Below are 16,593 nucleotides of genomic sequence, written 5' to 3'. Positions count from 1 at the left end.
GGGAAAACGGGGTCGTTTGGAGTTTAATGGAGATCGGGTACGGGGAAACGGGTTGGGTCGGGTAATGGGTGAAGCTCGGGACCGTTCGATCAAAGGAGATCGATGGTCCTGATCAAAACTTATCCAAACGACGTCTTTTAGGTGGCAACGGGCTGGACCGGGTTGGGACGGGTTTGGGCTGGACTGGGGCGGGTTTCAGGCGTATTTGATTTGGGCCTCTTGAATTAAATTGAATTTGGCCCAAATTTGATTTCCTTCTCTTTAATTCTTTTTCTTTTCTTTTCTTCCTTTTTTTTCGAAAAATTAAAACTAAAATCCTAAATTAAATTATAAAACCAAATCATCCTATTAAAAATACTAATTAATTCTAAATAATAATTATCCCAAATATTATTTACCAAAAGAAAACCACGAAATTTCGACATTAAACACTAAAAATGCAAAATACGATTTTTTTTGAATTTTTTTCATTTTTGTAAAACAACAATTCACTTAATTAATCTAAAAAATGTAAAATTAAATCTTAAATGCAGATACTATATTTTTGTATTTTTAATGCATTAAACATGTACACAAACATATGCAAACAATCAGAAAAATAGCATAATAATTCCTAAAAATAACACATAATTAAAGAAAAGACCTAATTTTGGGAATTCTTATGGAGTAATTAGTATGAAGCAAAAATCACGTGCTCACAATTCCGGTAAGGGAGATAGCATTAAAAGCAATAATATTCAGGCAAGGGAGGCAATATAATGATTCTCTTCTCTTTTTCACTTTTACTTCACAACTCACTTCATGATTCGAGCCAATGATCCAAAAGGGTTCAATTACCACTTATACTTTTACCTTTTATTATACAACTTGCGCTTATGCTCCTCAATGTTCAATTATCACTATTACTTCCACAAACTTTGCGCAACAATAGAAATCATCACCAAAACATGAATAATACAACGAAGTCAAAATAATCAAAATATAAGACTCACGGGCATGCTTGACACCAACGTATAGATACTCGTCAATATGCCTATACGTCGTACTCAACAAAAGCCACATAACAAATAGGACTCGACTCCTAATCCCTCAAGTTAAGGTTAGACCAAACACTTACCTCAATGCCATGAACACAATTCAAGTATCAACTATCGCTTTACCCATTGATTCCACCACCAATTCGCTTGTATCTAGCCACAAGTTACTTAATTACATCAATAAATGCTAATTGAATCAATTCTAGTGCATGAAAATAATTTTTCCAAAGTTTTGCCCAAAAATTCAAAAATCGACCCTGGGCCCACATGGTCAAAACCCGAGGTTCGAACCAAAACCTGAGGTTCGAACCAAAACCCGATTACCCATTCCCCCACGAACCCAAATATATAATTTATTTTGAAATCGGACCTCAAATCGAGGTCCAAATCCCCAAAATTTGAAAAACCTAGGTTCTACCCAAAACACCCAATTTTTCCCATGAAAATCATTGATTTTGAGTTGAAATCATGTGAAAAGATGTTAAAGATTGAAAAAAACTTGTTAGAAATCACTTACAATCGATTAGGAAGAGAAGTTGTCTTTGAAAAATCGCCCAAGAATGTTTTGGTTTTGAAGAGTGTGAAAAATGGTTGAAAATACGTCTAAGTATGAATTGCGAACCCAGACTCTGCTAAGATCGCATTTGCGAAGTGACTTTTGCATTTGCGAAGTCGTTTTTGCGAACATCTTGTCGCATTTGCGATGGCAGGCCAAAATGGGGAGCATCGCATTTGCAATGAATAACTCGCATTTGCGAGGAAAGGCTGGCCTGGGTTGTTTCGCATTGGCGACTCAGCCCTTGCATTTGCGAACTCGCATTTGTAAGCTAAGCTTCGCAAATGCGAAGCCTGCAGGCCTGTAATATAACAGCTGAAACCTGCAATTTGCCAAGTCAAAATTCCACCCCGTGGCCTATCCAAAACTCACCCGAGCCTTCGGGGCTCCAAACCAAACATGCACACCAACCTAAAAACATCATACGGACTTGCTCGTGCATTCAAATCACCAAAATAATACTAACAACTATGAATTCAGCATCAAAATTTTGAAATTTCTTAAGAACTTCAAATTTTTTATTTTTCTCAAATACGGTCCGATTCACGTCATTTCAAGTCCGTTTCTTGTCAAATTTTACAGACTCATCTTAAATCTCATATAATACCTGTATAGAGTTTCGGAACTAAAATACGGGCCCGATACCATCAAGTTTTAAACACATTTCATTTCCAAAAACTCATAAATATTCTAAAAAATAATTTTCTTTAAAAAAATCATTTCTTGGGCTTGGGACCTCGAAATTCGATTCCGGGCATACGCCCAAGTCCCATATTTTTCCATGGATCCTCCGGGACCATTAAATCACGGGTTCGGGTCCGTTTACCCAAAATGTTGACTGAAATCAACTTAAATTCATTTTAAAGGCAACATTCATCGTTTTCACAGATTTTCACATAATGGCTTTTCGGCTACGCGCCCGGACTGTATACGCAAATCGAGGTGAGACAGAAAGAGGTTTTTAAGGCCTCGGAATGAAAATTTATTTTTAAAACAAGTGATGACATTTTGGGTCATCACATTGCTTGACTTGAGAGTTGAATAGAACCGTCTCGATTGAGTCATGTGCAATGTGTGTGTGAGGATTTGTTATTTTTTGTGCTACCATGTGTAGTCTAGAACTTGCCCCATGTGTTAATCAAAGCAAAATATTTCTTGATCATAGATGTTCTTGTCACTTAAAAATAAATTTTCCGTTTCTAGCCCCTTTTAGCCTATAGACATTTTCTTTGGCACCCACATTACAAGCCGTATCCCTATTTTGTTTTTAATTTGAGATTGTTGAATCTTTACCTCCTAAGGAACTTAGTCGCTAAAAGAAGTAAGGTGAGAGATTGGGGAGTAGCTTTTGAGTGGAACCATGGAAAGCCCCTTAAGGTGCACTAAAGTTGTGAAAAAGGTCACGAGCCGATGAACCTTAATATATGGAGGATGTGTAGAAAAGAGAAAAAAAGAGAGGGAAAAAGAAGAAAAAAATGATAGTTCATATAATGTAGAGAAACACACACCTTCTAATTTTACTAATTTGTGTTAGTGGGAGTATAGAAGTACTTAATTGAAAAAAGAGGCTATGTTGTTTGCAGCGAGTGAATTGGTTGAGAAGAATATGTGCTTGATTTGTGAGTGTAGTATATTAAAGTGCTTAAGAGGGTTAGTCACTCTTCCTAAATGTATCCTACCCATCCCTTAGCCTATATTACAACCTTAAAGTCCTAATTGATCCTAGATTTGGCTAGCTTAGATTAGTAGATGTACATTGTGAGCACGTGATTTTTGCTTCACGAAAACTACTCCGAAAGAAATCAAAAAATAAAACAAAATTCTCTTGGTGTACAATTGTTAGGATTTGCGTGGCATTTTTGATAATTATTTGTGTTTTGTCCGTAAATGTTTACCGTGTTCTCATGAAGGATTGGTAATATTGTAAACTTCTCTTGTTGGGCGAGTGTGATCACGCCCAACTCTAGTCCTAAAAAGGATAAGCGGTCGCTGCAAATATAATCTGGTCTAAAAGTTCGGATTCGAATCCCACAGAGAACTAAGGCTTAGTTATATCTGTTTAATATCACTAAGAAGACAAGTTTGAATAATTTTCTAAATTATAAAGATTGAGATTTATATTTCTAACTAATTAACTAGAAAATACTACAAAGCGGTAAAATTATAAACTAACAAGACAAAGGGTTGGAGACTAAATTTAGGAGGTCTAGAGTTATGATTTCCCCAATTGTCGAAATCCTTCTAGCTATGTTCCCTACAATTTTGTCAATGTATTCTCTACTGATCGTGAGCACTTTAGGTGTCGTAATTTTCTCTCGAGCAACTACAATAATTTACTAGATATAGTCTCTCGAACTACACTATTTGGCTTTATCTAACCGCTCATTATGACCACGTCAAGGCTTTGTTATATCTAAACCTGCCTTTAAACCCGCTGTATTGATTTCTCACATACGTTAGGAGTGACGTTGTTCAACAACCACCTAAATATGTATCATTTCTCAAGCAACACATAATAAATAGGCACAATCAATCGATGTCCATTCAATCAACAACAATAAACACGTAGTTGAACAAGTAGAAAAATCCGACGACTCAATTATATAAAAACATAACAAGAATTTATCTGACAAAAGGTTCCATCAAAACCCTAGATAACAAATTAGCTATTCATAATAGATGTAAAACTACAATACTAAAAGTCATAACCAACAATGAAAAAAATAGGAAGAGGAAGGAAAAACCCGTAGAAGAATTCCCCGCCTTGCTCCTATTGTGTCTCTTCCTCCTTAGGTTGAATCTGTGTCAATAGTGTGTCCAACCTCCTCAAAATACCGTTTTTCCATGTATATATACCAATTAGGGTCGGGAAACAAACAATTATACCTTCTCCTATGCAGAAAAAGGACAATTTTTCAGGTCTGGACGCTTGCAGTCACGGTCCGGGCGCGGTATTTTCCCAGTGCACTGCCTCAGGATGTGGATCGCGTCCCGGATTCGACCGCATTTTTCGCCCTGTTCTATTTAGTATTTGGTAAAACGTAAAACATGAAAATTATATCCCTTTGAGCTATCTTTCCAACCATATATTATATAGCCCAAATGGAGTTCAGAGCAAAGAGTTATATTTATTTTACTAGACGGTGCGCAATATGCCTACTCGAGTCTTCGTTTGTTCTTAACTATCAAATTTGACCCCTGAACACGATCCCGACTTAATTCCTTGGAATTTTACTCAGACTTCAAAGCTCGAAATCACTTGAATTTATTCCATAACATCTATATAGCTCGAAATCACTCCTACAAGGCATAAAACACACAGTTAGTGCAAAATATTAGCGATTAAAGCTCAAACTCAATTAAAGTGCAGTAAATTAGAGTGTAATAAGCGATTAAAATACGCAATTATAGCCTATCATAAACACCCCACACTTAAACCATTATTTATCATCGAGTAATCAAACTACACTTTATATAGACACATCCTTTTTAAACAATTCTCCTAATTCATTACGCCAAGAATATTTAAAATAGACTAAGCACAAAAGCGTAACATCTTCACCTCAAGATTTGACTCACAAGTACCATGCATTATTCACAACTCACCTACTTACTCTAACATAGAGGTCACTGATATTACTACTCCTTCATGAATCAAGTGCCCTCACACAACAAAAGATAGTAGTTCCACACAATAAAATTTAAGAACACTTAGGAACTCAACATAGAAATAATTCATTCACTCTCAAAAATAACATTCATATGCCACAAAAGATGCACCATAGGCTTTCCCGTAGTGTACTACTCTACTAATCAAGCTCATTCAGTCTAGGATCAAGTAAGATTTTATTTGGTTGTAATGTAGGCTGCAGGATGGGTAGGATATATTTGGATATAAGAGTGACTACACCTCCCTAAGCACTTTAAATCATATACTTTAACATTTAAGTCCATGCTTATGTCAAACCATGACTCCACCTTCACATCAATATACACCAACTCCCAAGTTATTTAAGCACAATTACATCAAGAGTTACCACTTATTAATGAATATTTTTCGCAACAATACAGCTATTTATTTTCTTTCTTTTCTTTTTCAATTCAAGCGGCTTTTTTTAACACAGTGCACCTTTTTTCTTATTTCATTAGTTCCACTCAAAAGCCAAACCAACCACCTCACACTTTAACTTTTACATAGTTCGTAATAATTCAAGTGCTCATGAGAGGTGAAAAGGTTGATGGTTAATTCAAATAATTGGGTAAGTCATTAAATAATGTGGTTGCCAAAGAAACATGATTACATGTTCAAAGGGGTTAACTACGATACATAACAATTAGGCAGTTAAAATATATATATCTGGCTCAACAAAGAAATACCTACATCACTTCCAAGACTGAACAAAACTACTATTTTGCTTTGCAAACACACGGGGCAAGTTCTAGACATCAAATGCAATGCATAGAATACAACAACTCTCACACGCACATGGCATATGACTCACTCAAGATTGGATCATCAAGACACTCTAGTCAAAGCAGTTAAGCAAAGTTAAGATCATACAATTTAAGGTACTTATACAAGAGTCAAAAACTGAGTCTAAGCGTCACAACCAAAGTACTCACTATTCTCAAGGCATAACAAAGTCAAGAGATATTGTTTCAATTCAAAACATAACACAATGGCTCCTACTCCCAAAAAAAAAACTAACTGCACCCGGTTCAAACAAAATTCTTGGAAAAGAACCGCGACACAAAGAAAAACCAAAGGGGAATTGCTACACTACCTAACAAAAGAAAATCTTTTTATTTTATTTTTTATTTAGACTTAAATCCCTCAATAAAATTATCTAGTAGATCCATCGTCGGGAAAAGTCCAATCTTTTCTGTTTAAAAAAAATTATTCAATTAAACTAACACAACTAAAATAGCATAGAAAGTCACCCAGACATTCTCCTCATCCCACACACTTAAAATTGTGCATTGTCCCTAATGCACACCTATACATACCAAAGGGTAAAAGAAACTCCCTGGTAAACACTAGCATCTCATGGAGTACTCAGACTTCTCCTAGGCTTGGTCCTTCATGTGTGTACCTCACACTTAGTTCCAACCATTTGGTTTGCTGTTACATCCTTCCAATAGCTTTGCTTTTCATGTTTAGAAGATAAAAAATTGACACTACAAAAATAATACAATTAAAAAAATAAAATAAAAAAGCAGTAAAGTTGGGTTGCCTCCCAACAAGCACTTGATTTAACGTCGCGGCACGACATGAATTACTTTTTGTCTCCACCTCGAGCTTATGAATTGAACCCCAAGTTTTGATTCAAGCTTATGATTATGGTCATGGGGCAGTGGAACGAATCTAACTGGCCCAAGGAAATAATGTAGTATTCTGCACTCCTTGGTCTTTGTATGAGGTATGTAATCCTGACTTTCTGGCAAGAAGAATTCCAGAATATATGCACCTTGTTCCTCATTCCTTGACTTTTCAATTGGTTCGGATGAATCTATTTCCATATCATCATCCAAACATAATGTGGAAAAATACTTAGAGTGTGGACCAATGCACTCAAATATATGAACTTCAAGACTTTCAACATCCTCAACATCAATGATACTTGAGTCAACAAAATTTATATCCTCAAAGTCCTTGGCTGGCTCTACTCTCACTTCTTCAACATTGACATCCTCAAATTGTAGTTGGCTAGGTTGTTGATGTTCTACTCTGAACTCCCCAATTAACACCTCAAATTCATGCTCTTCTTCGCTACTATCCTCAATATTGGCTTGTTGAGCATTAAAAGCTCCAACCACTTTATTTAATTGAGCCTCCAACTTGCGAATAGTTGCCTCTTGCCTTTCTATCTGCAATAATTTTTCATTATTTTGTTTCAGAAGACACTTTAACATATCCTTGATCTCCTTCAGGTCTGCATCCCCAGGTTCTTTGTTCCTGTTAACTTCACAAGAAAAGGTAGAACCATCATAGTAAGGGGTTAGGGGAAGATAAGAAATATAAGCACAACCATAAAAGTGACCATTTTTACCACCACACATATCACACACATTCCACAAATAAGATTGAGTTGGTACACATAACTTGCTCCCGGGAACGTTTTGAAAATTTTGCCACGGGTGGTTTCCTTCACAATATGTATGGAGATCAATAGTAGAATTATCTACACCTAAATTTCCATAATTCTAAGATGTCATGTTTCTCAAATCAACAGTTATAAAAAAAATAAAATAAAATAAAAGTTCAAACTTGAACCCTAGCAATATATACAACTACAACTATACCGTTAGTTCCTCGGTAACGGCGCCAAAATTTGATCACGCCCAACTCTAGTCCTAAAAAGGAAAAACGGTCGCTGCAAATATAATCCGGTTTAAAAATCTGAAGTCGAATGCCACAGAGAACTAAGGCTTAGCTATATCTGTTTAATATCACTAAGAAGATAAGTTTGAACAATTTTCTAAATTGTAAAGATTGAGATTTATATTTCTAACTAATTAACTAGCAAATACTACAAAGTGATAAAATTATCAACTAACGAGATAAAGGGTTGGAGACTAAATTAAGAAGGTCTAGAGTTATGATTTCCCCAATTGTCGGAATCCTTCTAGCTATGTTCCCTACAATTTTGCCAATGTATTCTCTACTAATCGTGAGCACTTTAGGTGCCATAATTCTCTCTCGAGAAACTACAATAATTTACTAGACATATTCTCTCGAACTACGCTAGTTGGCTTTATCTAACCGCTCATTATGACCACGTCAAGGCTTTGTTATTTCTAAACCTGCCTTTAAACCCGCTGTATTGATTTCTCACATACGTTAGGAGTGACGTTGTTCAACAATCACCTAAATATGTATCCTTTCTCAAGCAATACATAATAAATAGGCACAGTTAATTAATGGCCATTCAATCAACAACAATAAACACGTAGTTGAACAAGTAGAGAAATCCAACAGCTCAATTATATTAAAACATAATAAGAATTTATCCTACAAAAGGTTCCATCAAAACCCTAGATAACAAATTAGCTATTCATAATAGTATGTAAAACTACAATACTAAAAGTCATAACTAACCATGAAAAAATAGGAAGAGGAAGGAAAAATTCGTAGAAGAATTCCCCGCCTTGCTCCTATTGTGTCTCTGCCTCCTTAGGTCGAATCTGTGTCAAAAGTGTGTCCAACCTCCTCAAAATATCGTTTTTCCATGTATATATACCAAGTAGTGTCGGGCCCAAATAATTATATCTTCTCCTACGCGAAAAAGGACAATTTTCAGGTCTGGACACTCGCGGTCGCGGTCCGGGCGCGGTATTTTCTCAGTGCATTGCCTTAGTCCGCATCCAGGTCCGTTGTCGCTGTTTCTACTGCATTTTTCACCCTGTTCCTTTTAGAATTTGGAAAAACATAAAACATGAAAATTGTAGCTCTTTAAGTTATCTTTCCAACCCATATAGCCCAAATGGAGTTCGGAGAAAATAGTTATGTCTATTGAACTAGATAGTGCGCAATATGCCTACTCGAGTCTTCGTTTGTTCTTAACTATCAAATTTGACCCTTGAACACGATTTCAGCTTAATTTCTTGGGCTTTTACTCAGATTTCAAAACTCCAAGTCACTTGAATTCATTCCATAACATCTATATAGATCGGAATCACTCCTACAAGGCATAAAACACACAATTAGTGCAAAACACTAGCGATTAAAGCTTAAACTCAATTAAAGTGTAGTAAATTAGAGTGTAATAAGCGACTAAAATATGCAATTATAGCCTATCATTAGAGTGCACGAGTTGAGGGTGCTTAGTGGTAACGAGTGGGCTTTTGAGGTAAGGTGGCGACGGATAGGTTGTTTGAATTGATTGAATTGAAATGTTTATACTTGGGCATTCTTAAAATGGGAAGAATGTGAAAGTTGTATGTTCGTGCTTGATTGTCGGTATCAATCATAGTCAAGGGTAGAGTGTATGGTTAAAAGTTGAAGTGCTCCTCTCTAGTTGAGATGTGTACGTTGTTAGGGTGTAGTTGATAGTCCCATTGCTCGAGCACGCGCAAGAATCTAAGTGTCGGAGTGTTGATATTTAGCTTAAAGTATATATATTTATATGTATTTCGCCTCACATTTTACTCGTGTTTCGTAGATTTCGAATGTGAAATGTATTGATTTATGCTAATTTGTGGTGTTTTTATGTGTAGGAATCATCCGGAGGCAATATGGGGCGAAAGATGCGGGATTAAAGCATAAAAGGAGCAAAATTGGAAAATAGCCATTTGTGGCACCACAGGCAACATGGGGCGCTAACTGTGGTACAGAAGTCATAATCTTTATTTCCCAGCGCCAGGAATAACGCCCCACTCTACCCTGGGTGCTGGTGACGGGAGGTCTCTCCTATTGCATCTGAGACAAGGTTATTTCGGTCCACGACCTACGTAACGCATATAAAAGCAAGAGTAAGCCTATTTTGAGAGGGAAGACACTACTTTTAAGAAAAAATATACACTAGGAACATCCGGGAGCAAGGTTATCTCAATTTTCTTCATCTTTTCTTATTATTCTTAATTATTCAATACTTATGAATTTGTTTTGATATTATTAGAGTGGCTAAAACCCATAGCTCTGGGGTTGTGATTTAGCCATAAATATTATTGTTTAAAGTTTGCTTAACCTTGATTATAATTCACTAATATATAGGTGTTTATTCAATTCTGTGATTAATTGCTTAATTGTGTCTGGCTAACAGTTAGGTCCTATTTACTATCTATGCTATGCTTGGGAAAGCTACGTCTAGATTAGAGAAGAATTGAAGAGAGCATGATCTTAACTCCGAGTTGGGGGTGGATTTGTGGTTAGGATAAGAATATACCTAGTTACCGTGCTTAATTAAATATCATAATCTTAATGCGCTCTTAATAGATTGATTCCATAGGAATATATGCATTAATCTATTTTAAATAGGCGAGTAGAAATTCGGGAGAATACTACAAGAGCAATTGTTCAATTAATTAGCAACTATGAGTGAATTGTATGATAGGGAGAGTTAATTAGAACACAATAAGATTGGTGAATCGATCACAACTTTGAAATATTTGTCTCTGCTGAATACACAACAACCATTTTACTACTTAATAAATTAGTTACCTGTTAGAATTATTTTGCTTCATATAATCACATTCTTGTATTCTGATTGACTTGACTGAATAATAATTTTGGTAAAACTAGTGGATAGTTAGCACAAGTTGTTGTGGGTTCAGATTAGTGGTGGCAAACAGGCGGGTCGGATATGAGCGGGTCAAAATGGGTAATTTAATAAAACGGATAAATTATCTGACCCGACCCCTATTTGGGACGGATAAAAACGGATTTATCTGGCGGATAATATGGATATCTATATTATTCATGGCGTCTTAAATATGATCACTTATGAGAGAATTCCTAGTCTTCCACACTTAAGGAACTCCAATTTGAGGCTTTACAAATATAAAAAGTTAAACACATTAGTTATCCATTTGGTTAACCATTTTCTAAGTGGATAATATAGTTCTTTATTCGTATTTCGTCCGTTATTTAAATGGTTTATTATTCAACTGATTTTGTTTTCGAATAATATGATGGATAATTATTTTCTTTTTAACTATTTTGTCGCCCGTAATTCATGTACTAAACTTTATGATTTTATTACTTGTACCGTCAAGTATGCTTGGGCGTGCTTTTGGAGCAACAAGCATCTTCGCCAAAGGCTCCGGTTTTGGATCAAAGAGACGATGAGAATTCTCCAGATCTTAACAAGAAAGCTCTCTTCTTCCCAGATTCGAAGCACAGCGCCTTCGTCAACTTTCTCCTCTCGTCAATTTCACTCTCTCTCCAATCCGTACTTAAATTTCTTCCCCCTATCTCTTACTGTATGTATGTATGACTTTATTGCGATGGTTTATGAGAAATTCATACTCTATTTGATACAGAGCGTCATTCGGCATTGCTTTCGACATTGACGGCGTCCTGCTACGTGGCAACATTCCTATCGGCAGCTCTCCTCAAGCTCTCAAAAGCCTCTATGATGATTCTGGTACGACATCGTTTCGGTTATTACATTTGATTTACCATTTGTTCTTGTTTTATCTCTCTAGTTGAAATTCACTTGATTGGTGATCGTATAAGGTTCGTTACAAGAGGAATGAAAATGATTTTAAACCTGAATAAGAGTTGTAACTTAAGAATCTTAGAAGCTAGAATTCAGGAATTGCAGTGGCATGTTTATTTTGCAATTGCAAAGGCCAAGGTGACATTGTATTTACTTTTGTAATGTACAATATCTACTGCATGTGGTATAACAAGAAGTAAAAAGGATAAATACTTACCTTTTTTGGATTTAGCTGTTTAGAAGAAATCTTATTATCCACTTAAGTCATTTTTCTTTACACAGTTCCAATATCGCTTGCCTTAACAAATATTTGGACAATGTTATCAATCTCTTCTACCCAAATAAATCACACAAAAAAACTCCTTTTTTCTATTTTGGTACTTTCTCTTGGTAACAATGTTCAGGGAGGTTAACTAACTTTTTATTTGTGCAGGTACTCTGAAAGTTCCCTATGTATTCTTGACCAATGGTGAGTGGTTGATGTATCCAACACCCATTTATTTGGTACTGCAGCTGGTTTCTGTTTTCGTTCTTTTGCTATTTAAAGTAACAGCTCCTTAAGTGTAATTATGTAAGTTATACAGAGCAACTTCTTGAATAGGCTCGGTCATGGCATAGCAGCTATCTATCTTAATAGAATAACCGACTAAGTTTACAGCTTATACTATCTCTTTCATGCAAGGTGATTTGCTCTGAGTACATGCTGCGATATCTTATATGTGATTTCTAAGTGTTGCCTCAAGTTGAATATTTAGTAACAGGAAAGCCGACGAGAACGTCTCAGTTGTTAGTTGTCAGTGTCATCAGTTAGTATTTTCGTTCCTAATTTCCTTGGGAGATGGGTGCTACATTTGCTTCAGAAAAATCTCTTGTATCAGGATATTCCGAATTTGTCTTAAGTTCCACTGTTGATACAAAACAAAATTGAGTGAAATAAAAATAATGCACTTTTTATGTGTTTTATGCATCACGTGGATAGACACTAGGTTTATTCACAGAGCTTTGTTATTGGATCTAGTGATACAAACTGAGTAGTGGCTTCATTCACTTACTAGAATCACAGTAAATATTAATTCATCCTAGAAGAGTTTTCTTGTGAAAGTAATTTTGTTTGCCACTGTGACTCATTGCTGCAACCTTGTTGCAACCTACTTTTCTGAACTTACATGCATTTTAAGAGCTTATTGCTTATCAGAACGAAGGGGCTTAATGTGGTCTCTTATGTTCAATAGGGGGTGGTGTTCCTGAATCTAAAAGAGCAAAGGAGTTGGCCAGATTATTGGATGTCAATATCCTACCTTTACAGGTATGCAACTTCTGAGAGACGATAGCAGTGGTCCTAGTGGATATTTTCACGATTAAAAAGTAGTGTTTTTCTTGATCATAATCTGCTCTTTTTCTTCAATAATTTCCGTGTCTTGGTAGTCCTAGGATGTGCTGCTCGCTCCTTGTCTAAAGCCTCTCATTCATTTGTTTTACTTGAATGAATCTGCAGGTTATACAGGGGCATACACCATTCAAACAATTGATGAAAAGGTAATGTTTTGTTTGTTATATCTCCTACCCTACTCTCTCCTTTTAGATATAAGTGTTGCCTCAAGTTGAATATTTAATATAAGAAAACAGAAATCTCTATTTCTTTTTGTGTAGGTGTACTTTCTAAAAATGTAATGCAAAGGATGTCCCTTCTTCTGAATTGGAACTAATAGCAAGATCTGTGGAAGCACCTAAAAAACATGTGGCCTTATTACCAGTATCCCGACACCTGTAAAATAAACAAGAGGGACATAGTTTAATTTATAGAAGTACAAGCATGTCTTTAGTTAATTGATCACACATAAATAATTAATATCACTGTAGTTTAAAAAGTGATTACTTGTTTTTCTAAAAGAAAGAAAGAAGAAAAAGCTTAGCAAATGGTTATCCTATGTAATTAGTCTTCTAAAGCTGACTCTGAAAGCGCATGGAAGACGTTCAGTCCCAAATTGGATGTCCAAAAACGTTTGAGTGGCAGTCAATTTGAGAAGAAGAGAGTAAATGCCTTAGCCAGAAAATGTTTATTTCATTAATTATGATTTTATGTATTACATTAATAACTTGCTAAACCTTGAAAGTGCTGACATTCCTATTGTGTGTCTACTGAGTGTGGGGCAGTGTGACGGGTAAGAGAAGTGTTTGACTTAGACACAGACACAACAACCAAACTTAAGAGCTCATAGTCATGGGGTTCAATCTATGTACTAGCGATTTGTAGGATAGCAGAACAGGGTTACAAGGGAAAAGATCTGCTGGAGCTGAAGAAGTTTATATTATGAGAAATCAAGTTACTAGATTGAAAGATCAAAAGTTGCTTTGATTGGCTTTAACAAGTTGGATCTGTGTTGCAGATTTGAGGATGAGCTTGTTGTTGCTGTTGGAAAAGGAGAACCCGCTGAAGTGATGTCTGAATATGGTTTTAAGTAAGGTTCTTGGTTTTGCAGTTTATGATTGCAGGTTGAGAGGGCATGCTTTGATATACTTTAACAATTTCAACAGCGATATACTACTGTGCTTTAAATTTCAGAAATGTTCTCTCCATAGACGAGTATGCATCTTATTTTGACAACATTGACCCGTTGGCCCAATACAAAAAATGGACAGACAAGCAGGATGTTAATCAGAATAGCAAGTCTAAGCATGTAGCTTTCAGCAATGATCCATGCTCACAGAGAGCGCAAGCAGTCTTTGTTGTTAGTGATTCTGTTGATTGGAGCAGGGACATCCAGGTATTCTTCTTTCTAATATAAGTTTAAACTTACAGGTATCTGGTAGATTAGCGCTAAAATCATGTGGAGTACAGAAACAAAGATTGAAACACACTTTTATGCTATATTTTGGTGTGCATCTACATGCATCTCATCTTACTACATGCAGTGTGTTCAAATTTGCTTTCAGTCGAAGCTTTGAAATTCTAACTAGACAAGTCAGTTTAGGTTCTCTGTGACATTCTAAGGACTGGAGGGCTACCAGGAAAAGAGATTGCACACCAGCCACCACTCTTTTTTGCAAACGATGATCTTGCCTATCAGGTTTTTTAATGTTAAATTGATCAGATTGCCCTTGGCTTTCTTCAACCTATTCATAGAGAAGGTAACCTTTCTATTTTATTTTTGACTCTAGGCCCTGTTTCCATCTGAACGACTTGGCATGGGTGCTTTCAGAATTGCATTAGAATCCGTCTTCAATGCGTGAGGCTCATTGCCAAATATCTTGAGACTTGATATGATATCTGGCAATATAGAATGCAGCTTGCATATAGTATAATTATCGCTCTGATTATAGAGTTGGCGCCATTGCTTTGAATATGTAGCTCTGGTTTAGTTTAAATCTTAAATTACATGAAACATACATAAGATGGATTTAAAGATGATGTGAAGGAAACTGCAGCTTCCTGTGATGCACTTCTGAGGCTAGTTTTTGTTTACAGTATCCACCCTGCTGCGCTGAAGTATACGTCATATGGGAAACCAAATCCTTTTGTATTTAAAAATGCGGAGACAGTATTGATGCAAGTTTTACAATCATCTCAAGATAACAATCAGGTAGATGGTAGAGAGCAGTTTTTCAAAACCTTATATATGATTGGCGATAATCCCGCCGTTGATATCAAAGGAGCTCGACAGGTTTGTTCTTAGACTTATTATGCTATTACTGTCAGCTATTTCATTCTATGTTTAACTCTGAATCTTACATTTTAAGGCTGGAAATCCTTGGTTCTCTATTTTGACAAGGACTGGAGTCTTCAAGGGGAAAGAAAATTATGACGAATGCCCAGCAGATCTGGTGGGTAAATGATATTTTTGAACTATGATTGCATCTACTTTTTTTGTTTTGTTTTTTATATTGTGAAGCATATTTGTTTTCTCTTTAATTCCGTATGCACTTTCTCAGTCTACCTGGAAAGTTAGCCTGTGAAGCAAAAAGGTGGATAGATGGTATCCTCTCACATATGTACATGAGGGTCCATTTCTAGACTACCATCAAGCAAATATAATGATCTTTACTAAGAACAAATTGCCCAAGCATGATCTTCATTTAATGCAGGTTGTGGACACTGTGGAAGAAGCAGTAGACTACATTTTGAGCAAGGAGTGTGTCTCATGATGCACATCTGGTAAAAGTCTCACCATGATTTTACCTTATATATGTTAATTGGGGGCAATGAGGAAGTTGGTGGATCTCACAGCTTAGCAAATCACTATTTATTAGCAATTTTTTTTCCTTCCTTTTTTTGGTACAAGGAAAAATTCAAATTTGTTCTTACTGCAATAAAGCATTGGTTAGAGCTCGTCCCCTGTTGAAGAAACAAGTACTGCAAACCTGATTCTTAATCTTAGAGAAAAGTACGTGAAGATATTTAGCACATCAAGCCGAGTTGATTCTTTGTCCATATCATTTCTTGATGTAAACGATCTTGATAGCTGAGTGTCCTAATGTGTCATTCTTAAACTTTAAATGACTTTGTTATGGAGTAGGCTCCGGCTTCTTCTAGGATTTTATTTCACAGGTTACTTGATAGATCAAGTTTTGCAAAATAGAAGCTCTCTGCTATTTGTTTAACCGTTCAGTGGCTATTGTCATCACATACCCCTTTAGGACTTGAGTTTGGAAGAGATTAAAGCATCTGATCTGAAACATTTCATGGGAATAATAGACCTTGTAACGTCTAATCAGCCTTCAAAAGTAAAGATAACTTGGTGTCAGATTGGAATGCTTGTGCAGTGTGCATGCCTCTCCATCTTGAAAGGTTTGTCAAAACATACAATTGTATGAAAAACTTCGCTAACAGAAGTAGTCTGTA

The 16,593-nt window shown here is 36.0% G+C and overlaps 1 protein-coding gene across 2 annotated transcripts; it reads left to right on the top strand.

The window, feature by feature from the left end:
• Nucleotides 1-11,273: 11,273 nt before the first annotated feature.
• Nucleotides 11,274-16,392, top strand: LOC107779499 (mitochondrial hydrolase YKR070W). 2 transcript variants are annotated; one of them, XM_016599947.2, is made up of 13 exons: nt 11,274-11,483; nt 11,575-11,678; nt 12,187-12,222; nt 12,986-13,059; nt 13,249-13,289; nt 14,141-14,212; nt 14,317-14,518; nt 14,726-14,821; nt 14,913-14,980; nt 15,220-15,415; nt 15,492-15,575; nt 15,837-15,906; nt 16,034-16,392. In XM_016599947.2, the coding sequence occupies exons 1-12, from the start codon at nt 11,377-11,379 to the stop codon at nt 15,894-15,896; spliced, it is 1,140 nt and encodes a 379-aa protein (XP_016455433.2). In that variant the 5' UTR covers nt 11,274-11,376; the 3' UTR covers nt 15,897-15,906; nt 16,034-16,392. The 2 variants fall into 2 exon arrangements, with proteins under 2 accessions (XP_016455433.2, XP_016455432.2); XM_016599946.2 differs by having other exon boundaries at nt 15,837-16,392.
• Nucleotides 16,393-16,593: the final 201 nt, after the last annotated feature.

The sequence above is a fragment of the Nicotiana tabacum genome, unplaced genomic scaffold (genome assembly GCF_000715075.1).
Source record: "Nicotiana tabacum cultivar K326 unplaced genomic scaffold, ASM71507v2 Un00315, whole genome shotgun sequence".
Taxonomy (NCBI): Eukaryota; Viridiplantae; Streptophyta; class Magnoliopsida; order Solanales; family Solanaceae; genus Nicotiana; species Nicotiana tabacum.
This window is presented reverse-complemented; position numbering and strand designations above follow the sequence as displayed.

Bases quoted from the DNA above. Each gene is read 5' to 3' on its own strand.
- LOC107779499 (XM_016599947.2), top strand. From the start codon at position 11,377: ATGAGAATTCTCCAGATCTTAACAAGAAAGCTCTCTTCTTCCCAGATT. The intron at 13,060-13,248 runs GTATGCAACTTC...ATGAATCTGCAG, and splicing joins TCAATATCCTACCTTTACAG to GTTATACAGGGGCATACACC. The intron at 14,213-14,316 runs GTAAGGTTCTTG...TTTAAATTTCAG, and splicing joins ATGTCTGAATATGGTTTTAA to AAATGTTCTCTCCATAGACG.